Source organism: Grammomys surdaster, unplaced genomic scaffold (assembly GCF_004785775.1).
Source record: "Grammomys surdaster isolate TR1022 unplaced genomic scaffold, NIH_TR_1.0 267, whole genome shotgun sequence".
NCBI classification, from domain to species: Eukaryota; Metazoa; Chordata; class Mammalia; order Rodentia; family Muridae; genus Grammomys; species Grammomys surdaster.
In genome coordinates, this window is record NW_021604708.1 from 4,091,985 (window position 1) to 4,115,408 (window position 23,424).

The following is a 23,424-nucleotide window of genomic DNA, read 5'->3' on the forward strand; positions in this document are numbered from 1 at the left end:
TTCAGTTACCCAGGGAGAGCTTAAGAACTTAAACTTTTATTTGACCCCTATCTAAAATGGAAGATTTATTCAAAATGGCTTCAGTTTGTTTCCCCTTACACTAATGCTGTGACACAGCTCCACATGTTGTGGTGACCCTTAACCATAAAATTAATTTTACTGCTACTTTATAACTATAAATGTACTACTGTTGTGAGTGGCAATGTTAATATCTAATATACAGGATATCTATTAGACTACCCCTACCAAAGGGTTGTTCAACCCCCAAAGGAGTTGCTACCTACTGGTTGAAAACCAGTAACAGAAGATGAAATCAAGAGATGCCACCTTACAAGCAGTCTTCACACTTAAGAATTCTCCATTTCCTCAAGAGCTACAAAATTTATTGTTTTGACTTTAATATATGAGCTAGGGGTGGGGGAAAAGGATTACAAACTGAGGCTAAGCCTCAGACATTAAGTAATGAAATGTAACCATGATTTCCTGGTTCTCATGTCTTCACCTCCAAAGTGCTGGAATCCCAAATGTATGCCACCTCAGCTTGTGCTGGATTGCAGGAGTTCAAACCTAGGGCCTTGTTTAAACTAGGAAAGCACTATACAACTGGGATACATCCTCAGACCCTTGGAATATTGATGAAGAGATTTGTAACACCACCTTTTCAATTTTATATATTAGAAATATTTTCCAGAAATATTGTCATTTTATATATATATACATATTTCCTTATTTTTATGTGTCAAACACTTCAAATGTGAGCATATTGGTATTTCTTTATTGTGTTTGTATGTTGTAAATGAAATATTGTAGGACAAATAAAAAAAATCACCTTAAGACTAAGATTATCACCACCACACAAATTACCAGTCACCTCCTTCAACACTGGCAACTTGCCATAACACAGGAGTTTGAGACAAAAAACAGAATGGCTTATTTCCTACAATATTTAGCACTGTTGCCCCTGTTTTGGTGCCTCAGAAGGGCTGCTGGGTCAGAAAGAAAGGCTATCTTAGTGGAACTAGAATGTGTATCCCCACATAGTTCTAATTTGTCCAAGTGTCTGATAAGACTTCTTGTAAAAACAGCCACCAGAAGGTAGTGAATATTTAATTGAATTCATGTTCCCCCAAAGATCTTGGTTGTTGAATACAGTTGGGCATAACATGAAACTGAGCTAACATGAAGAGTTTGGAGCTACTTCAATGGCTTGAAAATCTTTCTTGCAGACAGCCAGAGTGGTGCATGCCTCGAACCCAAGTACACAGGAGGAAAAAGCTCAAAGCTAGCATTGGCTACTTAGCATGTTAGAGACTAACATGAATTTCATAGGAACATGTCTGAAAAAAAAAAAACAAAACCAAGCAAAACGTACACACACAAGGTAAGAAATTCTGTAACCATGTGGCGGCCTTGGGTAATTAATACTTCTGTCCAAAGAGACTATTGGAGTTTCTAGTGTCAAAGAATCTTTTCAAAATCAAATATGCTACTATGCTTACAGTGGTTGAGACCAGTGATGGATTTCTTTCATGTTTTATTCTTATTGCCAATATTCATTCTTACGGTTTGATTCTTCACATAATTACATCCCATGCTGTCATCCTTTCACAGTAAAAGGAGTGGCTCAGCGCTAGTCAGTGATGTGCTCTGAGCGTCTAGTGTGGGTACAGGTGACATCATCTCTGCTGTCTTGGCCTGGGCTCAGCACTTTAGAGTTAGCTGCCACTTTGGAATTGTGAGAAGAACAGCACAATGAGTTGTCGGGAGTCCAAGAGGTACCCATGCACCACCAACCTTCTCTCCTGGCATCTTCAGATCACAATTCTTGGTATAAGACATTGTCAAGGAAGGCCTGAGTCGGGAAAGCTGCCATAACTAGAAGTTATGAGTTGTCTGTTTACTCTCAACATCAATGATCTAGATATTTTCAGTGTTCCCAGGAGGAATCAACAAAGTCTGAAGTTTGCATGCTCAGTTCAACTTTGTGTGTAGATTACCTGACCAGGAAGGAGATGAGTGAGACAAAGACTCTTATTCCTGTGCTGCTGTGGGAACCTAGAGAAAAGAGAACAGGTCAGATCAAAGGGCTGGGAACAAGTGGGCATCAAGGGAAGAAACTAATGAGCAACAGAGGATAGAGGCCACAGGCACAGAAGTAGAGACTGCTCCGACAAAGGAGGAGAATCTATTCATTGGGCATGAAACATTCATCCAGGGAGGAAAGGACTGAATATCAATAAGCTGGAAAAGGGTGTGTAATGAGGAGTAATGACTTGAAATCCAAGTTAGAAGGGCAGAAACTCTTCTGCAGGACTCCAGCAGAGTTACATGAATGAAGTGGATTCCGCAGTTGATTTCTTTCACTGTTACAGGAAGGTTTAAGATGGAAAAAGATCAAAAATCTAGAACTCTCTCTAGAAGGGAAAGGCTGGGCATGCTGGGACATTTCATTCTACCAACCTCTGTCACAGATGTGACCCAGCAGCTCTTCACAGGACTGCCATCATGAGTGAAAGTATGGGTGCAAAAGAAGCAAGGGCAGGGACAATGGAGAAGATGTGTCAGGTTGCTGAAGCTGAGGATGAAGGACATGGAAGAGACACTCGCTGAAATGGAAGAAGAAGAGACACAAAACGAACAGTTGCATCTTTCACTAATGAATGTTACCATTAAACTATGTGGTTTTAAGAGGGTAGTCCTCTCTTTTGGGTCTCAACTTCATCTCTGAAACGAAAACAGGCTGAGGAAACAGCTCAGTGGACCTCAGTGTCATCTGTGAACACCTTGTTGTTTAAGAAAAGAAGGAAGGTAGGGATGGAAGAGACAGCAGCTGGAGCTAGGTAGACCCTTGGGGCTCACTGGCCAGCCAGCCAAGCCTACTTGGCAAGGTCCACAACAATGAATGACACTCTTACAAAAAAAGATGGGGCTTACTAAGAAATGACACCCAAGGTTGTCCTCTGGATCCTACACATAGTATAGGTATATATAAGTATACACTTACATATAGATATACCTGTATGAGCATACACATGCATACACATATACAATAAAATAAAAATAAATACATGAAGATAATGATTTGTGTTTGTTAAAAAATAGATTGGGTTAAGTAAACCAATATGACTGACATTTTATTGCTCCCAACACATACTGCTGAAGAGATTGTACCAATGACTGCATTGAAGTCTTTTAGAGAGAAGATCAAAGAGGCATATCTCAACTCATATGGCTAAAAGTGGCTAAAGTAAGAAGTCAGCTGGACAGGATGCTTACCCTATATGATAGAGAAGACTGGGCAACTCAAATGTGAGTTCTAAAGATAGAAAGACAATCAGAACAAAAGAAAGAAAACAAAACAAAAAACAACAGATTATGCACAAGACAAGCAAAACTAACCTTCCCTGGCTTTTGGACCTGAAAGATCATCCAGGTCATCTATCCATCCAGTGTAGTGGTCCGAACCCAGAAAGAAAACAGCTATTTATCCACCCAACCCTGGGTAAGGATGGGGTAGTGTCCACAGCACTGTCCTCCAATACTGAGTCTGTCTAAGCACAAGGGTAAAGGAATCTGTTAGTCATATGGATAAGTCCTTATAAACTATTGGGGTCACCCTTCTACCTCCCACCAGTTGCACATATGCTCATATGCAACTTATATATGTTTACATATGCTCAGTAAATGCACTAAAACTTGAGTAAACTCCAAGCCCTTCTGTTATCTTGAGACAAAGCATCATTAAGTTCCCTATGGTTGTCTTGAACTAGCTATCATACTCAGGCAGGCCCAAAACTTGTGCCTCAGCCTCCCTGTGCCTGGATGCTGGTATTTTTCTTCCAGGAGAAATTGAAATCCAGAAACTGTACTCAGAGTAAGGAAACAATTAATGTTTTCCTAAAGTCACATGTATGCCAGTCTCTCTTAATCAGAGTCATAAATTCTGGAGCCAGATAGATAACTCAGTAGTTAAGAGCACTTCTGATCTTGCAGAGGACCTGAATCCAGTTCCCAGTGCCTATCCTGAGCTTCTCTTAACAATCTGTAATTCCAGATCTGACATCTTTTAGACTCCATAGGCACCTGCACTCAGATGCACAAACCCAAATGCATGAACACAGATAATTAAAATAATAATAATAATAAAATACCCAGGCATGGTATAGCATGCTTTTAACCCCAGAAGTTTAGAGGCAGAGGTAAGAAGAGTTCTGTGAGCTCCAGGACAGCCAGGACTACACAGTAAGATCCTGTCTCTAAATATGAATGTTTGAATATCTCTTAAAAGTTCTAAGTTCCAGCCACAGAGAGATACAAGATTTATAACTACCTATCTTAGAGTATTAAAAGAAAATAAGGTTCTATAATTGCCAGTATCCATTAATGAAAAACATTTGGAAAAATGAAGAAATCTGCATCTTTGCAAAATTGAATCTTCTTTTGTTTTTGTCTAGTGGGAAAACTTGACAGTGAACTAGGAGTACTCAGAGGAGCCATTTCAAATGGAATAAGCTCTTTAGTGTCTCTCTTTTGTCAACAGTGAAGCAAAGAATAATTACTTCATTAATTCTTCCACATCATATTGCCTTAGTTGGGGTTCATGTCTTTTTTTTATTGCTATGATAAAGCAAATTGGGGAGGAAAGGGTTTGTTTGCTTACACTTCCACACTATAATCCAACATTGAAAGAAGTCAGGATAGAAAACCAAACAAGGCAGGATCCTAGAGGCAGGAGCTGACGCAGAGGCCATGGACATGTGCTGCTTACTGGCTTGCTTCCCATGGTTTGCTCAGTCTGCTTTCTTACAGACCCCAGGACCCACAGATGGGCTCAGTCCTCCCACAACAGTCACTAGTTTAGAAAGTTCCCTACAGGCCTGCCTACAGCCCAATTTTATGGAAGCATATTCTCGATTGAGACTCCGTCTTCTCTGATGACTCTAGCTTCTGTTGACATAAAACTAGCTAGCACAAATACACAGTGCCAGACACTGCTCTAGAACCTAGAAAACCTAAGTGATCAAAATGTTTTACCCCCATTTCAAAATATGCCATCCACCAAATCCAACCCCTAAGGTATTTAACTTCTAGTGGAAAGAGTGGGTAAGCGAAGCTACTAAGCAAATAAACAAGAAAAGAACAGTATGCCAAATCCCAGATCCTGGGATAAAAAACTGTGATATCAGTGGGGTGCAGAGATGACAAGATGTCAAAGAAGACATTGCCCTTAAGATGAGTTTCTGTTATCAGGACTCAGAGGTCCTTCCAGGAAGAGTGGAGGTCCCAATTACAAAAGAGAATAACTATGTGTCCACCCCACAGTGATCCCAAACACAGGAACCACACACATGCCTGCCCTTCCTCTCAAAGAGGAGTCAGGCTTTTCTTCAGAGAAGATGCAGAGGCCATGCTGTGGGATCCCTTCTCAGGTCAGGTAACTGGTGTGCTAATAAACTACTAACATATTTTGGTCCCATTACTCGTAAATAGAAAAGGGTTCTTTCCAAGGAGCTAATGAGAAAAGCAACAGGCAGAATCACATTCGGAACAGCTTTAACCTCAGTCATTTGAATCCGTAAAGCCGGCTAAGAGAAGCCCTGATGTTTGTCCTTACATATGGTACGTGGATACATGTAAAACTAATCAACATGGCTTTGTACAGAAAGAATGTCAAAAATAAACACAGCTGCACACCCATGAATACAGGGAAAACATTTTAAAGATGACAGGGGCTGAGCTCTATGCTGACCTATGACCTCTGAATGTGTAATGGGACATTCCTGGAGGAAGATAAAACATTAGGGTAAGGAAAATGGCCTACCCTAAGTTATCCACCTGAAACTCACAGAGTGACAGGTTGAGAGACTGACTCCATCTTTTGGAAGCTTTGGTTGAGTTTTCCCAAGAAGTCATTTGAAGGTGTTAGGGTCTTGTTGGGAGCCGACTCTGAGCAGAAAGCGGCTATCATCTTTGCAGCCATCTCGAGCCATATACACTGACAAGAGACTTGTTTTCAACAGCCTACAATAGCTGAGCACACTCTGATAATTATCTTGCTTTTCTTACATATCTTGTTTTGTTGTTTATTTCCCCCAGCTGCAGAGTGCACGTGGTAAAGTGTCTTCAGCTTCTTTCCCCTGCTTGTGCTTATGTATACCCATGATTTCCTTTCAATAAAGGAGAGAATAGACCAGACTCTGTCCCCACTCTCTCTTGCTAGACCCTGACCCACAGATTGAAGCAGCAGCTCAGGCAGATATAGGGTGAGCCCGGAATGTGGGGCCGCTCGGCCGCTACAGGGTCTGACTGGGGATCTGGCCTTGAGGTCGTAGTTTGTCTTTTTTTAGCCAAGGTTGTGCCTTATCTGGAAGAGTCTGAGTGGAATTTAGTATAGAAGTTGAGAAATCGAAATGATTTAAGTACTATCTCCCCCAGTAGGTAAGGGAAATGGGATTCTGGAGACTGCTGGGAACAGACTCATAAATGCTAAAAACTCCAGCTATGTTATCCTAAATGGCCACAAGATGGAGACATAGCTTCTCAACTAATCTTCGAAATGGAAGTAATCCAGCTCTGACAACTCTTCTCTTGGGCCGATTCCTTCAAGGTCGCTTCTCTTTTTGTGATACCCAGACACTGAGCTACAAGACTGGGGACTACACTGCTGAATTTAACCTAAAATATTGAGCATATGCTATTTAACATAGAATTTCTCTTCAGGAATGCACTTATTGACAAAATAAGTTCATTATTAAGATTGCATTTTTTTTTCACTTTAAAGGGGTACAGTTGGCTGGGGGAGAGACAAATTGAAGTATTTATGCAAAAGTGTCAGTGTTCTTTCAAGCATCCATTACACATCCTTCAGCAATTACCAACATCTTCCTCATGTTGTCGTACTATTTAATGCATTACTGCATCAGGAGTCTAAAGACACTCCAGACACTGGCAACAGTCACGAGTTACCGGAGCCAGAAATAACACCTGAAAATCCATTTAGCTTCTTGTTCACCTTATAGTTAGCACAGGCGTATCCTCACGAATAGAGTACTACTTTGTACCCTTTCAGGGTGCAAGGTTAACATACCTAAAAACTAAGGTGAGGACAAAAGAAACCAGGAAAACAGTCCTCGGGTCTTATTCCAACCTAGTCAAATGACTGCAAGCTTACTACCCTTGTACCCCACCATTCAGATACCAACCTGGCTGTAGATGAACTCTAAAACTTAAGGATTAAAGTTGGTAGTAGACATGCAGCAGCTCTCTTTAAAACGTGCGTAGCTCTGAAAAGAGCCTTTGGATTCGGTGTCAGCCTAGAGCGCTCACTTGGAGCTGGTGTATTTGGTGACAGCCTTGGTGCCTTCGGAAACGGCGTGCTTGGCCAGCTCCCCGGGCAGCAGCAGGCGCACGGCCGTCTGGATCTCCCGGGACGTGATGGTCGAGCGCTTGTTGTAATGCGCCAGGCGCGCCTCGCTCCCGATGCGCTCGAAGATGTCGTTGACGAAGGAGTTCATGATGCCCATGGCCTTGGAGGAGATGCCATTGTCGGCGTACACTTGCTTCAGCACCTTGTACACGTACACCGAGTAGCTCTCCTTGCGGCTGCGCTTGCGCTTCTTGCCGTCCTTCTTCTGCGCCTTGGTCACGGCCTTCTTGGAGCCCTTCTTCGGAGCGGGAGCGGACTTCGCAGGATCAGGCATGGTGAGAAGAAAACTCTACAACTCTAGCACGGAAGCAATCGGCCTTTCCTTTTTTTTTTTTTTTTTTTTTTTTTTTTTAAAAGAGGTATTATTCAAATGAGGCTTAGAAAAGAACAATTATGATTGGGTGATTATTTAGATGACGTCATGTAATGTCTTACCCAACCAAAATACTTGTTGGCATAAACGCTTCCAATTGGTCTAAATGAAAAGAAGAATGCAGCCAATCCCATAGGTTCTTTTTCGCGCCTAGAGAAAACTATAAGAGACAAAAAAAAGCCCTTCCTTTTTTCATCTTCTGTCATCTTGCCAGAGGCTGCTTACAAGTATGTCCGGACGCGGCAAGCAGGGCGGCAAGGCTCGCGCCAAGGCCAAGACCCGCTCCTCCCGGGCCGGCCTGCAGTTCCCCGTGGGCCGCGTGCACAGGCTGCTCCGCAAGGGCAACTACTCGGAGCGGGTGGGCGCCGGCGCCCCGGTGTACCTGGCGGCCGTGCTGGAGTACCTGACGGCCGAGATCCTGGAGCTGGCGGGCAACGCGGCCCGCGACAACAAGAAGACGCGCATCATCCCGCGCCACCTGCAGCTGGCCATCCGCAACGACGAGGAGCTCAACAAGCTGCTGGGCCGCGTCACCATCGCGCAGGGCGGCGTCCTGCCCAACATCCAGGCCGTGCTGCTGCCCAAGAAGACCGAGAGCAGCCACCACAAGGCCAAAGGAAAGTAATTTCCCTATTTGGATGACAAAAACTTAAGGCTCTTTTCAGAGCCACTTAAGGTTTCCTAACAAGGGCTTAGCATTTACCTGTTGACAAAGGCATAGCACTACACGTCTCCTTTTTAGCAAACCACGCTCAATTCCAGTTTTTCACTAGTAACTATTTGGTTTGTGGGTTTCAGATAACAAATCATGGTACTAAACAGAATAGAATTAAAATGAAAGCATGCGGCTGTCTCTAGTTCGTAGATCAGTGCACAAAAGAAGTGTACAGGGCAAGACATTGGTTGCTTTTCAGCAGTCAAGACTGTAGCCTACGACTAGGGACTCACTATTAATTCACTAAGTGATCGTAGGGTTAGGCCTTTGGTTTCTTAGAGGAGAGCTTGTATAGTTATGTCCATCTCAGCAAGTAGAGCCACTTTCTTCCCCTAGTGGCCTGTAAAGCCACCCCCTACCTCCCATGTAAACTTTAAACCTTGACATAGGTGAACCTCAGGTGAATACACCATAAAATCTGGTTTCCTTGGGACTTTTTACTGGAATTCCTTCAACATTTATAATCTCTTGTTACCTTAAATAACTAATTTAGTCTTCCTGAGCTATAATTATTTCAGGACCTTGTGTGACTTAAGTATTGAACCATGTATTTAGTCCTAACAAGCCTTTAATCCTACCATTGGGGAGGCAGAGGCAGAGCCAGGAAGATCTCAAAGTTCGAGATCAGCCTGGTCTACGACTAACATTAGATACAGTAAGGCGACTGTCACAGAGTAAGTACAGAAAACAGGAATAACAGCAGTTTAAATGGTTCCCATACTAAAATTCTGTAGAACTTTTTTAGCTGCGTGACCCAATTAGTGATTTTCTATTCTATTCATTAAAAGATCTTCCAAGTAAAATAACATCATCATATACAAGATGCTAACAGAAAAAAACGTAAATGAGGGGAGAATGACGAGATCTGCTTCCTTTCCACTTATATTCCTGTACTGTTTAACTTTTCTCGTTTAAAAAGAATGTGCCATATTAAGAGATGGAAGAGATTTGCTCATATGAAATGAATGAGCCGCTAGGCTTCTGCGCTGCTGAGGGCCCCTCCCCACCTCCCCGCCGCAGGCACTTCCGCCTGACGCTTCCTGTTTTCACTCCGGTCCGCAAGTTCCCTATAAGAGGGAACTGTTATTCCTGGAGAGCCATCTGTTTCTACTCAGGACAGTACATTATTGTTGTGACTATGTCTGGCCGAGGCAAGGGCGGGAAGGGCCTGGGCAAAGGCGGCGCCAAGCGCCACCGCAAGGTCCTCCGCGACAACATCCAGGGCATCACCAAACCCGCCATCCGCCGCCTGGCCCGGCGCGGAGGAGTGAAGCGCATCTCCGGCCTCATCTACGAGGAGACCCGCGGTGTGCTGAAGGTGTTCCTGGAGAACGTGATCCGCGACGCCGTCACCTACACGGAGCACGCCAAGCGCAAGACCGTCACCGCCATGGACGTGGTCTACGCGCTCAAACGCCAGGGCCGCACGCTCTACGGCTTCGGCGGTTAAGCTACTCATGCTCTCACTGCTATTAAATAAAGGCCCTTTTTAGGGCCACCACAAAATCAACAAAAGAGCTAAACTGCTTTTCCTGATGAGGAAGGGCATGAACCTTCCAGGGGACTTGACTTTTGACCTACTATCGGCTTTTAGGAGAATGTCAACGCAACAGTCTTTAGTACAACAGGACCACTACCCCTGAGGGACACGGGAGACTTGTATACACTCAGCTGTAGACCACATTTTTAAATACTGTTTAAAAGTCTGTAATGCTCTGTATACCAAGCTTTTTTAGTTGTTTGGCGGTAGGGGGCTGTGTAAAGTTTTACAGGTTATATCAGTATTCCACGCTAAGCAGTGGAAATGTTTTTTGTTTTTTTTTTTTAAATTTATTTATTTTATGTATATGAGTACACTGTAGATAGCTGTCTTCAGACACACCAGAAGAGGGCATTAGATCCCATTACAGATGGTTGTGAGCCACCATGTGGTTGCTGGGAATTGAACTCAGGACCTCTGGAAGAGCAGTCAGTGCTCTTAACCGCTGAGCCATCTCACCAGCCCGGAAATGTTTTTTTTTTTTTGTTTGTTTGTTTGTTTTTTTTTGTTTTATTACTGTGATGGCTGACCTAAGATTTACATCCTGTCTCAGTCTCTATAGTAGGGGTTACAAAAAAAAAAAAAATCACGGCGGTGATGTGCACGCAAATTTGTTCCAGCAGGCAGACACAAGGCCAGGCTGGTGTATACAGAGGATTCTAAAACAGGAGGGGTACACTGAGAAAACTGTCTCGAGAATAAGTAAATGAGTAGTTGAGATTACAGGGAATTTAGTCACCACCATACACTACTAATCTCTCTTCATTAACAATATAAATCATCAAAGAGTTAGTGATGGTAGTAATTTTAGAATGGAGAATTTAGAACAATTGGAAGTCACAGCCAGCTGAAATTTTTTTGGGTTCCCCCCACCCGCCAGTCTTTCAGGGTTGTCAGGAGCTTAGCTGAGAAAGACATGTTTATCCTTTCTGCATATTTGTTAAAGAACAACACTTTATCATCCCCTACCCCACTTTCATGTTTGAGCCCATTTCACTGACCACTCATGCCCTTAGGAAAGTAGTTATTTCAGAAGGAATTTGAATCCTGCCCTAATGTTTTGAAGTCACCTCTGCTCTTTGTCAAATACTAGTCTGTTTTTGTTTTGTTTACCCTGGTTGTCCTGGAACTCTCTATGTAGGTAGACTTCCCAAGGGATTAAAGGTGTGTGCCATCACATGTGTGGCTTTTTAAACAAAGACAATGTGGCATGTGACTGAGAAAGTGAATACTTACTTAATTTTTGTTAGTTTTCACTTAAGTGCTGAATTCAACAAATTAATATTATGTTCAGAACAATTTAGTTGCATAATCTGAATCTCGTTGGAGAACTCTAAATTTAAGAGCTCAAAACAGATCACACTGGGCTTGTACCTTTAATCCCAGTGCTCAAGTAGAAGCAAGCAGACATCTGTTACTACAAGGCCAGTCAGTATAGCTCTGAGACCTTGTCTCAAACAATACAAAACAAAATAATCAAAATACATACCAAGAAATGTCATATACTATAAAAGCATAATATAGACACTATATCTCAAACACTTGAAAAAAGTGTAAGGTCTACTTAAATGGTTTACATACTGAGAACATTCTTTATATATTGGATCATATATTAAAATTACTGTCACTTTTTCGTCTTGTTAAAAATGTGCTTGCTTACTAATTGGAAACTATATGAGCACTGAATTTAGAGAAACAAACTGGATTTGTGCTTTTTAAATGCAAATATAGGAATAATTCATAGAAGATCCTGGGAGAATGAACAAATTTAATTTTTCTCTACTTACATTCATAAAACAGTCTCTCTTCTATATATATCTCATGTTGAGGCAGGACAGAGAAACAGAGAAGTGTAGGAACATGGGAGGCAAAGAGCTCCTCTGAGTTGGAACCTTCACAAGATAGAGTTTGAACCTAGCAAATTTTGCTAAAAACCTTCCTCCCTTTTCAGCTACAAAACTTGCAGTTTTCTACAAAGTCTCCCAGAAACTTCATTCACAGTTTGTTTGTTTGTTTGTTTGTTTGTTTTTAAAGTTGGAGATGGCAGCAGGGGCCAGTGGGCGGGATGTCCTAACCTATACTATAACCCTGTGCCCAACCAGGAATGTACTATTTCATTTCATCAGATTGTAATCCCAGCTGAGATGCCTCCAAACCCACTCTATAATCTCATTATCTAAGAAAAAAAATAAGAGAGACAGAAGGGAAGAAAGGTCCCTTAGGACCCTGTAGAACAATAAAATTCCAAACAGCTTCAAAAATCCCATAGACAGTCACCATGAGGGTGCTTGAAATGAGTGATACCCTCAGGAGGGGACTGAAACACTGCCCAAATGTCACCTGAGGAAACTGGAGCAAAGCAACAATGGTCCTGGGACATAAACTCCTCAGTACAAAATCAAATTCTTGGTTGGTGGTGGTGATGGTACTGTTTTTGGGGTTTTGATTTTTGGTTTTCTGAGACAGAATTTCTCTGTGTAGCCCTGGCTGTCCTGGAACTCACTCTATAGACCCCACGATGGCCTAAAGATCCACCTACCTACCATTGTCTCCCAAGTGCTGGGATTAAAGGCATGTACCACCACCACCCAAAATACATTCTTTTAAATTAATGTAGCAAATTCAACTCCTTAATAATTCAATTATAAGAATACAATTAAAATCTTGTTTTATCCAAAATTAAGTGAAACTAATTCATGTAGCTGAGGATGAAGGAAATGACAGACAAGTAAAAGGGAAAGAAGGGACTCTGTCCTGGAACCTTGTACTGCAATCTTGTCCTGCATTTCATAATTCTGACCAAATTATTTAACTTTGTGCCTTAATTTTGCTGTTTATGAGCACTGATCTGACCTCTGATTCATCCCAGCTGTTAACTCTGTCCTCTCCATAGAGGCAAAATGAGAGAAATGACAATGAAAGCTAAGGCCTTACTTCCACTCAGGTTTTCTATTAAAACAGTGTATTTGCAGAATTTCAGAGAAGAATAAAGTAAACTTTGTAAAGTCAAAATGATATAGTTTTTAAAACTGGCTTACTTAGAGTTAATAACATCGGCATTCTACTGAGAGTTCGGGAGTTAAAAAGCTTAATCCAAGACTAATAAAATAAACCTGAAGGTAGAATCCATCATCATTCTAAAAAAATAAAATAAAAAATAAATTTAAAAATATTTATCAGATACTGAGTGGGTGGCACAGGGTTATAATCCAGAATCTCAAATAACTGAGGAAGCAGGAGTCCAGAGTTTGTTACATAATGAATCCCAGATCAGCCAAGGCTACATAGCAAGAGCCTGTCTCAAAAACAAGTAAAACCCTGGATAGTAGAAACCTACAATGCTTACTAAAGAAACATGCAAGTATTATTTCTCTTAAGTGTCTCATGAAATTGAAATAGGCAGTATATCGCCCTGGTGGTTTCTCCCATCAGCTACCTGACAGCTGCCTAAGGGTTATAAAGACTTTAAAAGGGGCAGATCAGGGAAAATTGTACTTGTTGGGAAACACTAAGAAGCTCACTTTACACCATCCCCCCTTTACTGTGATAGATCCCTTTCCCAATTACCCCCACCCTTCCTCTTTGTTTTAGATCTGATCCTTCTACTTAGCAGAACACAAGCATTATAGAGGTGTTCCACCAGACCAAGTTTATGCTGTGATGGGGAGGGATTAAGCTCAGGGCTTCAGGTATGCCAAGCATCTCCCAGCTGAACTTATCTTACCTTCTGGTCTCTAGCTTTGAATAAATTAGGCTGAGATACAATATGGCTTCAAGTTAATACTTCATTTTTGCCCAAAGTCCATTGCTGCTTACTCAAAACACAACTGGGCCACCCTGAATTGTTTGTAGAGTAATACAAACAATCCTTTGTATTACTCTAGTATATTAAACACTACAACTGCCAAGGGGATCTGTGTAAGAGTTCTAAGACAGCCCTACTCGAACGTATTCAAGTGTGCAGCTCTAATACTGGTAGTTTAGTGGCTCTTAAAAGAGCCTTTGGTACTAAATGTTAACCCGGTTGAGAAGTTTACTTAGCGCTGGTGTACTTGGTGACGGCCTTGGTGCCCTCGGACACGGCGTGCTTGGCCAGCTCCCCGGGCAGCAGCAGGCGCACGGCCGTCTGGATCTCCCGGGACGTGATGGTCGAGCGCTTGTTGTAATGCGCCAGGCGCGACGCCTCGCCCGCGATGCGCTCGAAAATGTCGTTCACGAAGGAGTTCATAATGCCCATGGCCTTGGAGGAGATGCCGGTGTCGGGGTGCACTTGCTTCAGCACCTTGTACACGTACACCGAGTAGCTCTCCTTGCGGCTGCGCTTGCGCTTCTTGCCGTCCTTCTTCTGCGCCTTGGTCACGGCCTTCTTGGAGCCCTTCTTCGGGGCGGGAGCGGACTTCGCGGGCTCAGGCATAGTGTAGAACTAGGCAAACAAAACACCCAACAGGAAAACCAGGAGAGCAGGTACTCTTTATCTAGGGCTTCATATGCAAATAAACTGAAGTGCTCTGTGTCTTGGTACTGGTCACTCAGAGTCTGCTTTTACCCAATAAGGATAGACAAATCCCAAAACCTTGTTTCCATTCGTTAAAATAAATTCAAAATGTTAACCAATGACGGGTCTCCTTTTTCGCGCCCTAGCTTTACTATAAAAGCCAACAGCGAGAGCGTTGCTCGCTGGTTTCTTTTGTTGTTGTTTTTTTTAATTTCTAAAGCGGTGCTTACTCAGAAAAGGGTAAGCTTATTATGTCTGGACGCGGCAAGCAGGGCGGCAAGGCTCGCGCCAAGGCCAAGACCCGCTCCTCCCGGGCCGGCCTGCAGTTCCCCGTGGGCCGCGTGCACAGGCTGCTCCGCAAGGGCAACTACTCGGAGCGGGTGGGCGCCGGCGCCCCGGTGTACCTGGCGGCCGTGCTGGAGTACCTGACGGCCGAGATCCTGGAGCTGGCGGGCAACGCGGCCCGCGACAACAAGAAGACGCGCATCATCCCGCGCCACCTGCAGCTGGCCATCCGCAACGACGAGGAGCTCAACAAGCTGCTGGGCCGCGTCACCATCGCGCAGGGTGGCGTCCTGCCCAACATCCAGGCCGTGCTGCTGCCCAAGAAGACCGAGAGCAGCCACCACAAGGCCAAGTGAAGCAGGTTACAATACCTCCCAAAGGCTCTTTTCAGAGCCATTCAAATAGTCCAGAAAGAAGCTGGTACATGCAAACTTAAGATCTCATTTTTGAAAGTACACAACTTCATCCAATTTAAGGCACAATGGCTGGATTACTTAAAAGTATCGATTACAATTAAGAAATGAATAAGCTGCAGCCTAGTGTAAACGTGTTCTGTCTGCGTGAGGCTTAGGCATTCAAGTTTTTTGTTTTTGTTTGTTTGTTTTTTCGAGACAGGGTTTCTCTGTGTAGCCCTGGCTGTCCTGGAACTCACTCTGTAGAGCAGGCTGCCCTCCAACTCAGAAATCCGCCTGCCTCTGCCTCCCAAGTGCTGGGATTAAAGGCATTGCCCAGCAGCATTTAAGTTTTTAATACTAGGAATCCATTTGTTTTTTGAGGACTGGGTTTTTCTGTTTGTTTTGTTTTGTTTGTTTATCTTTTTTCCGTAAAGTATTTTTTGTTTTTCAGACAATATCTCACTGAAACTCACTATAGAACAAGCTTGTCTGCCTTTTTCTGGGATATTGTGACTTTGACCATTCAAAGTTGGCATAGTCTACCATAGACAGTTGGCAGGTCTAGTTAACCTTCGATAGATAATGGATGGGATTTTACTTGGGTTTTTTGGTTGGTTGGTTGGTTGGTTGGTTTTTTGTTTTGTTTTGTTTTTATGGGTTTTTTTTTTTTTGGTTTTGGGGTTTTTTTTGTGGTTTTTGTTTTTTGTTTTCACTTTCACTGCAGCAGAACATAGTGTTTACTAAATTTCATCTGTTAAAAGACTTTTCCAGTCTCACGCTGGTTAACTCTTGACCACGTAGTACACATCATTTGAGGGCAGCTCTGGATAATGTAGCCTAGGAAATCTATCCACATGGAAATTGCTTCCAGCTGGGGAAACAAAGGTGTGGGTTATCAGGCGGTAGATAATCCCAAGTAAGTTAAAGAAGTTTAGACAGAGGTATACGAAGACGACTTCATTGAAGGTGTTGATAAAAAACAAATTGAAAAGGCAGGAGATAGTTTAGCATAAGACGTACCAGGTACACTACAAATGAAAAATCAAATGTCAGCTCTGAAACTTCCTGCAGGCATAGCCAAAGTGCAAGGACTGAAAGTCTGAACAAGAGGGGCAGGTATCATGGCTCATGGGAGAGGAGTCTGCCTGGTATAGATTGCAGCCATGATACCACCAGAATAAATATATACATAAATATTAAATAATTAAATCATAGGTTTTAATACAATAAAATTAATAAAATAATACAAACTAAAAGTAATTCAAATTAGGAGCAGACTAAATGTAATTAGCATGATTATAAGTAAAAGAAATGTTTCTTTTTTTTTGTGTGTGGTTTTTCGAGACAGGGTTTCTCTGTGTAGCCCTGGCTGTCCTGGAACTCACTCTGTGGACCAGGCTGGCCTCGAACTCAAATGAAATGTTTCTAATGAAATATAAATAATAATAAATTAATGTAGCAGAGGACATGTAGCGTCTCTGAGTCAGATTTCCCTAGTGCCATGTCCTCAGTAACACATCAGTCAGAGAGCGCAGCCCCTCTTCTCTCATGAAAGGTACATGTGAGTTGTTAGAGATAATATGTGTGCATACAAAGACCGTTTTCTCACTTTGCATTTTTATTTCAAGCTTTAATTTCCCCTACCCAATTCTTCGGGCTAAAATAGCCCTGACCTACGTGTTCATCAGATTTACAGGCTTTATCCCAGAATTCTGAGACTTGGAAAGCTGCAGATGATCTTCTAGATGAGCAGAGAGAAGGGGGCAGTCTAAGTCCCAGATTATTCATCAGGAAAAGCTCTGAGTCCTAAACCTGTAGGGGAGAGAGTTTAGGAAGAGAGCAAGTCCTGGACAAGAGCCTCTCCTGATCAGGGTACTTTTTAAAAACCACTGTCTTGCTCCAGATCATCTCATCAGCTGATTTTTGTCTTTTCTCTATGCTTTGTCCCTTTATGCAGAATTAATTGCATATTAAAAGCTAATTTGTTTTCTTTTTTTTTTTTTTTTTTGGTTTTTCGAGACAGGGTTTCTCTGAGTAGCCCTGGCTGTCCTGGAACTCACTCTGTAGACCAGGCTAGCCTCGAACTCTCGAACTCAGAAATCCGCCTGCCTCTGCCTCCCAAGTGCTGGGATTAAAGGCGTGCGCCACCACCGCCCGGCCGCTAATTTGTTTTCACTAGTCTCTTGAATTTGTTATCTAATTTCCAACAGTATTCACATCAATTCCACTCCTCTTTTTCACGTGCTTGTCTTGCTACCAGGTTTTATGTGAATATGGACCTGAAAGTACCAATCGTGTGTGTGTGTGTGTGTGTGTGTATGTGTGTGTGTGTACATGTGTGTAAGTGTGCATGTATGTGTGTTCATGGCCACCTGCCAGCCAGAAGTGAATGATAAATTTTAAGTCACTTTATTTTTTTTTTTTTAATCCCCACAAATCTTACTGCTCATAGTAGCAGAAACTCGGGGATATGAGCCTATCTGGTAACAAGAGGAAGGATAAAGCCCTCAGTTTGACACAATAGTAAAGCTTACAGAGCCAGGAGAATGATCAGCATAAAGAATACATGTGCTCTGGTGTTCATGTTAAAAATAGAGCCTAATTATTCGTCTGTTGAAATAACGAAGATTCCAGGTTCAGTAGTATTGACCTGAGAGGCCACAACATTTTAAGCAATTGGTGTGACCTGGGAGGGTCACTGCTGAGAAGGACTTCAAGGGATGTCTCCTGCTGAGGACTTTCTTCTCTTAATAACACCAGCCACTTGCAATGAGAAACTGGGAAAGGAAATCCAACAGCAGCCCGTGAAACAAAGGAAATTCTGTACATTTATGAACTTGAGGAAAGAGGACTGTGAGGTTAGAGAAGAGTTTCTGAGGATAGCAGGTCAGTGACTGACAGTATTGGAATATATGACAGTAATTTAGTAAGCTAATCTTATTGTCCCACCGGACCTGAGAGGACAAGTCCTGTGAGTGTGGTGTGTGTGTGTGTGTGTGTGTGTGTGTGTGTGTGGTGTGAACTGTAGGACTCTAACGTGTTATCTAGTTGATCCTCCTTCCACGGGGACAGCTCTGTGCTCTGATGCTCAGTGAGCACCATGTGATAGAACAAAGAATGTGCTTAGGTTCGATGGGTCAGGTACGGAAATAGATTTCAGTTTGTGAAGAGATATGTTACCTAACAGGATTTAAGTCTCTAAAAAGTCACTACAAATGTGACTGTGTCATTTGTCCCAGGATGGATCTCATTAGTATTTTATCAATTTTTTTTTTAATGTTCTAAAGACTTACCTAGCAGGAATGAGGTCCTGGGTATAATACTCACTATTGAAAATAAATAAACAAATAATGAATGAATAAATAAATAAATAAATAAATAAATAAATAAGGAAAACCTATGGTGCTGGTTTTCTTTTTAATATAAAAAGAAAGTCACCCCTGGGACAGACTATGGGCAGGGCATGGTGAGCACCCACGGGAGGATTTTATGAAGCTATTAGAAACGATTTAGGTGTGCAGAACGAAACCCTGGTGGTTCTTAAAGCTAAAATTATCCATATGTATATGTATATGAGTATATACACACACACATTCTGGGTGCACACGTTATCCCGTCAGTCAAGAGGCAGAGGCAAGCGGATCTCTGTGAGTTCCAGGACAGCCTGGTCTACAATCAACTTCCAAGTCAGCCAACAGCAGTTACACAGAAAAATCCTGTCTTGAAAAGAAAAAGAAGCCGGGCAGTGGTGGTGCACGCCTTTAATCCCAGCACTTGGGAGGCAGTCGCAGGCGGATTTCTGAGTTCGAGGCCAGCCTGGTCTACAGAGTGAGTTCCAGGACTAGACCAGAGTGAGTTCCAGGACAGCCGGGGCTATACAGAGAAACCCTGTCTCAAAAAAAAGAAAAAAAAGAAAGGAAGGGAGAGAGACAGAGAGGAGAGACAGAGAGGAGAGACAGAGAGGAGAGACAGAGAGGAGAGACAGAGAGGAGAGACAGAGAGGAGAGACAGAGAGGAGAGACAGAGAGGAGAGACAGAGAGAGACAGCGAGAGAGAGAGAGAGAGAGAGAGAGAGAGAGAGAGAGAGAGAGAGAGAGAGAGATGGCAGCAGGATGTGGGGACAAAGGGAATGCCATCCAGTTTGTCATAGGAAGGGACACATTGATAGGGCTGGACTTCTATGCTAAGCTGCCTTGCTATTAAGTTTGCCTCCACCTTTCTACACACATCAAAGAGACTTCCATGTCAGCTGACAACCTGCAATGAGAAGTCTATGTCTGCTCTGATGCTCCATCACCATGTCCAAGTTAGCACTCTGATGGCATTCTGAAGGGGTCATCACATTGCACCCCACTTCTCTATGTCTTCTTATCCTCCAATTAGTTTATAATCTGGATGACAGAGAGTCTCTTTTACCATCATGGGACAAAGCACCAAAACAAGACTGTGGGAGGTGTACAGAGCTTCTGACATCAGCACAAAGTCCTTTTGGCAAGGCCAGGATATGTTTGAAAGATTGTGGTGTATCTAGGGGACTGGAAAGATGTCAGAACAGACCAAGTGGGAGAACACTGCAGGAATCACCTACAAAAGTCTCATCTGCCTGCTTTCTTCTGGCAGATTAGAGGAGAGCCGATCAAAGTGGCCACACCTTTAGTCCCAGTACTTTAGTCCCAGATCTCTGAATTTGAGGCCAGCCTGGCTACATAGCAAGTTCCATGCTAGTCAAGACTAAGAGAGAGAGAGAGAGAGAGGGAGGGGGGGAGGGCGCGCGCGCGGGTGGGCGCGTGGGTGGGAGAGAGAGAGAGAGAGAGAGAGAGAGAGAGAGAACGAACAAGTGAACAGAGAGAATGGAACAATGAGTTTTTTCAGGTTCAATAAGTTGGCAATCTAGCAAGAGATCATTTCTGATATCTCTTGTTTTGTTAAAAGGTTTTGCTTTATTTGCTTTTGTGTGACTAGTAGCTAGCTTTTTTTAAAACTTGCCTTTTAATCCCTTAGTAAAATGCAGACTCTATAGTAAAGTAGATTTTTGTTGTCTTGTTCCTTGTTTTATCTCCAATACCTGGAAAAGATGAACTGAAGCCCAATGGAGAACAACTTTCGGTGAACAAAAGAAAATGAAGAAATTGTTAAAATGTACTGAATATCCAATATTTCCGCTAGGGGATGCAAGCAACAGACATTTCGATTTGAAATCAATTTTAAAAATACAGAGAAACTTTGTCTTGGAAAAAAAAAGAAAAAATATTTCTTAAATACTGGAATGTATCTTTTTATATGAAGTTGGAAACAATACAAGTATTTTCTTTGGTGCGAAGTAAGGTAAACACAGGGAAATGCTGTATTTTGCATTAGTCTTATATATACACCATAGAATTAAGCAAGGTCCCAGGAGGGGCCTTGTGGCTTAGCTGGTCAAAGCGCCTGTCTAGTAAACAGGAGATCCTGGGTTCGAATCCCAGCAGGGCCTTTAGTCGTCGTTGTTTTCGTACTTTCAACAATTCACCATCTCTAAATGTGATGAGTGCTTCGGCGCAGGTACAGGTGACCACAGTCCGTACTGAGTTGTTCTCTTGGAGAATCTCTGAATTGAACTCGGCTGACTATAGAGAAGCTACTAAAGGGCAAATGCCTCATGACAGTGTGAAAGAAAGGGGAAAATGAATGTATTTGATAAATAGCAAAGGTTTTGCTGATAGTTTGAAAGGCCGAGTATATTGCGGTATAAGAGAATTATCTTGTAATAAAGTGATATTTCAAGTTCTGTCATGGAAATTCAAGCTGCAATCCCTTAGCCTGTGCTAGCAAACATTTTCAGTCAAACGATTACTTTGACTACCAACGCCTAATAAAGAATTGATTAGCCATGCCATTTGTTTTGGAGTAGGATTCATTTTTAATTTTGATAGCAAGGAAATAGTTACGCTCAAAGTGTTTTTTGTCTATAGTTTTGTTTTCGAGGTTCCCTCAGAGGCTTGGTCCCTTATTCGCCACTAACTACCTCAAAGCCTAACCAAAATAAGTCCCTAGGTGACTATTCTGGGCTGGATTTTAGGATACGGGACGGGATAGTTGTAATTTGGCTGAAAGCAACAGCAGTCATATGGTAGAAAAAAAGGCTTCCCAGTGGCCCGTACGGGGATCGAACCCGCGACCTTGGCGTTATTAGCACCACGCTCTAACCAACTGAGCTAACCGGCCATGTGGTATAACAGTACGTGTATTAGGTGTACTTAGTGGTATATAACTACTGCCTATCTTTGCATAAAATACGGGAATTATTTTTATTGCTGTTACTTTAAAACATAGACAAATAAAAAGGATAAGCAACCATCCTTGATCCCTGCATGAACATAACTCTGCTTCTCCACCGAAAATAAAATTTCTCAAACTGCGAATTCTGATCTGGAAAATCTCCGAGAGCTTTCGCGTCGGAGCCGGGGGGGTCTCCCGCTTCCTCGCCCGTCGCGGGGTCTGGTGGCCCGACGTTGCACCTTCACGGTTGCGCCCAAGACTTGAGACTCAGCTGGTGTGAATTGCCCGGCAGCCGCAGTATTGTATAAGGACGCACGGTGGCGCCCAAGTAATGTGATATTTGTTCTGGCCACTGCCCAAACGCAGGCCTGTAGCCATCCAAGTTGCCAAGGAACCCAGGGAGATGGAATCTCTGTTTTGACATGGTCTGCCTTCTGTAGAAGCTTGAGAAAGGGCCCAACACCTGCCTCAGATTCACGGTGACTTTAGTGATGCATCGAGAGGCACTTCTCAGGCGGGTTCTGCGACTTTATTGTCAGATGGTACTCATTTTCCAAACTGTGTAAATATAAATTTTACTCAGAGGAATAAAAGTATTTTAATCATTAACTGGAGATCCTAAGGGACTGGTGTTTACTCACCCACTTCCCAAATGAAATGTGTAAACTTTTTTATTTTATTTGTTTGGATGGGTCGTTTGGAGTTTTTGTTGTTGGAGTTTGAGGAATTTTGTTTGCTTTGAATTTTTAGCTTTGTTCTGGTTTGGCTTTTGATTTTTTTGAAAGTTTCCTGTGTCCTAGGCTGGTCTTGAACTGGCAGTGTGGCCAAAGAATACCTAGAACGTCTGATCATGCTTTATCGTTAGCACAGATGCTTGTTGACATGGCTACTCTGTGTGTATTTTTAAGGAGCTGAATTATTTAAAATAATAGTATTTGGTTAGAACTTTCTAGAGAAACAGAACAATGAAATGTGCACATGCCCAGACTTTTATTTTAAGGAACATACATGGTTGTGGAGTTTGGCAAAGATTCTTTGGTCACACTGTAACCAAACTCCTGAATCTTTTTCCTGGCCCACTTGTATATTTCCTTGTAAAATTCATTTCCAGTAAAGTCTACAAAGTCAGTTCATCAAGAGAAAATATGGATGTCCTAAACTGATTACCTCAATATCATCTAGAGTTTTTTTATCTCCCACCCTCCCTGCACAATTTTGGCTCTCCCTGGCTTGTCATCATCAAGATGCATATGAAGCCAATTTAGAGAGAAATACTTTCACTATGATGTTTACCCACGACTCCCATACTGTCCACTAGCCCCGCATTCTGTCCACTAGCCCCATGCTTACCATGAGGCTGAGGATGTATCTCCTGAGGAGGATGTTTCCCTAACATGGCCAAGGCTGTGGTTTTGATTCCCCAACACAAAAAAAGAGGGGAAGGGGGAATTGTCGTAATGCCTGAAGGCAACTTAAGGGAGATTATTATGTGAAAAGAAAAGAGCTGGTAAAAAAAAAAAAATGTTTTTACTACATCATGAGACAAATGTCAGTATTTCTTGTATTAAATACAGTCGCCAGGTTAATTGTTCTATTGTATGTTAGTATATTTTTAGATAAAGTGCTGTGTGTCTTAAGAATGATATAATCTACAAAATTTTAATAAAAGTAAAATGATTTCTTAGCAGGTCATGGTGATTCACATCTTGAATTCCAGCACTCAGAAGGCTGAAGCAGAGAATTTCTTTGTTTTTTAGGATGGACTGGGCTACATAAAAAGTTCCAGGATATCCCAAACTACAGTGTGAAATATCTCTTTTAAAATGGAAGGAAGGCAGGAAGGCAGGAAGGCAGGAAGGCAGGAAGGCAGGAAGGCAGGAAGGCAGGAAGGCAGGAAGGCAGGAAGGCAGGAAGGCAGGAAGGCAGGAAGGCAGGGA

The 23,424-nt window shown here is 42.5% G+C and overlaps 5 protein-coding genes and 2 non-coding genes across 9 annotated transcripts; 4 read left to right on the forward strand and 3 right to left on the reverse strand.

Annotated features, from left to right (window-relative positions):
- Positions 1–7,226: 7,226 nt before the first annotated feature.
- On the reverse strand, positions 7,227–7,712 carry LOC114628318 (histone H2B type 1-F/J/L-like). Its single transcript, XM_028776284.1, has one exon. The coding sequence runs from the start codon at positions 7,698–7,700 to the stop codon at positions 7,323–7,325; it is 378 nt and encodes a 125-aa protein (XP_028632117.1). The 5' UTR covers positions 7,701–7,712; the 3' UTR covers positions 7,227–7,322.
- Positions 7,713–8,025: 313 nt separating this feature from the next.
- On the forward strand, positions 8,026–8,872 carry LOC114628303 (histone H2A type 1-B/E-like). 2 transcript variants are annotated; one of them, XM_028776268.1, is made up of 2 exons: positions 8,029–8,109; positions 8,215–8,872. In XM_028776268.1, exons 1-2 carry the CDS (start codon positions 8,029–8,031, stop codon positions 8,422–8,424), a joined length of 291 nt encoding a protein of 96 aa, XP_028632101.1. In that variant the 3' UTR covers positions 8,425–8,872. The 2 variants fall into 2 exon arrangements, with proteins under 2 accessions (XP_028632100.1, XP_028632101.1); XM_028776267.1 differs by having other exon boundaries at positions 8,026–8,872.
- Positions 8,873–9,065: 193 nt separating this feature from the next.
- Positions 9,066–10,015, forward strand: LOC114628295 (histone H4-like). Its single transcript, XM_028776260.1, has one exon. The coding sequence runs from the start codon at positions 9,452–9,454 to the stop codon at positions 9,962–9,964; it is 513 nt and encodes a 170-aa protein (XP_028632093.1). The 5' UTR covers positions 9,066–9,451; the 3' UTR covers positions 9,965–10,015.
- Positions 10,016–12,094: 2,079 nt separating this feature from the next.
- On the forward strand, positions 12,095–15,190 carry LOC114628310 (histone H2A type 1-H-like). Of its 2 annotated transcripts, XM_028776275.1 has the most exons (2): positions 12,095–12,121; positions 14,822–15,190. In XM_028776275.1, exons 1-2 carry the CDS (start codon positions 12,095–12,097, stop codon positions 15,188–15,190), a joined length of 396 nt encoding a protein of 131 aa, XP_028632108.1. The 2 variants fall into 2 exon arrangements, with proteins under 2 accessions (XP_028632108.1, XP_028632107.1); XM_028776274.1 differs by lacking the exon at positions 12,095–12,121 and having other exon boundaries at positions 14,796–15,190.
- LOC114628316 (histone H2B type 1-K) lies at positions 14,044–14,468 on the reverse strand. The gene has a single exon (XM_028776282.1). The coding sequence runs from the start codon at positions 14,466–14,468 to the stop codon at positions 14,088–14,090; it is 381 nt and encodes a 126-aa protein (XP_028632115.1). The 3' UTR covers positions 14,044–14,087.
- Positions 15,191–20,628: 5,438 nt separating the features above from the next.
- Trnat-agu lies at positions 20,629–20,702 on the forward strand. Its single transcript has one exon. It is a non-coding gene; the product is annotated as a tRNA-Thr (tRNA).
- Positions 20,703–21,359: 657 nt separating this feature from the next.
- On the reverse strand, positions 21,360–21,433 carry Trnai-aau. Its single transcript has one exon. It is a non-coding gene; the product is annotated as a tRNA-Ile (tRNA).
- Positions 21,434–23,424: the final 1,991 nt, after the last annotated feature.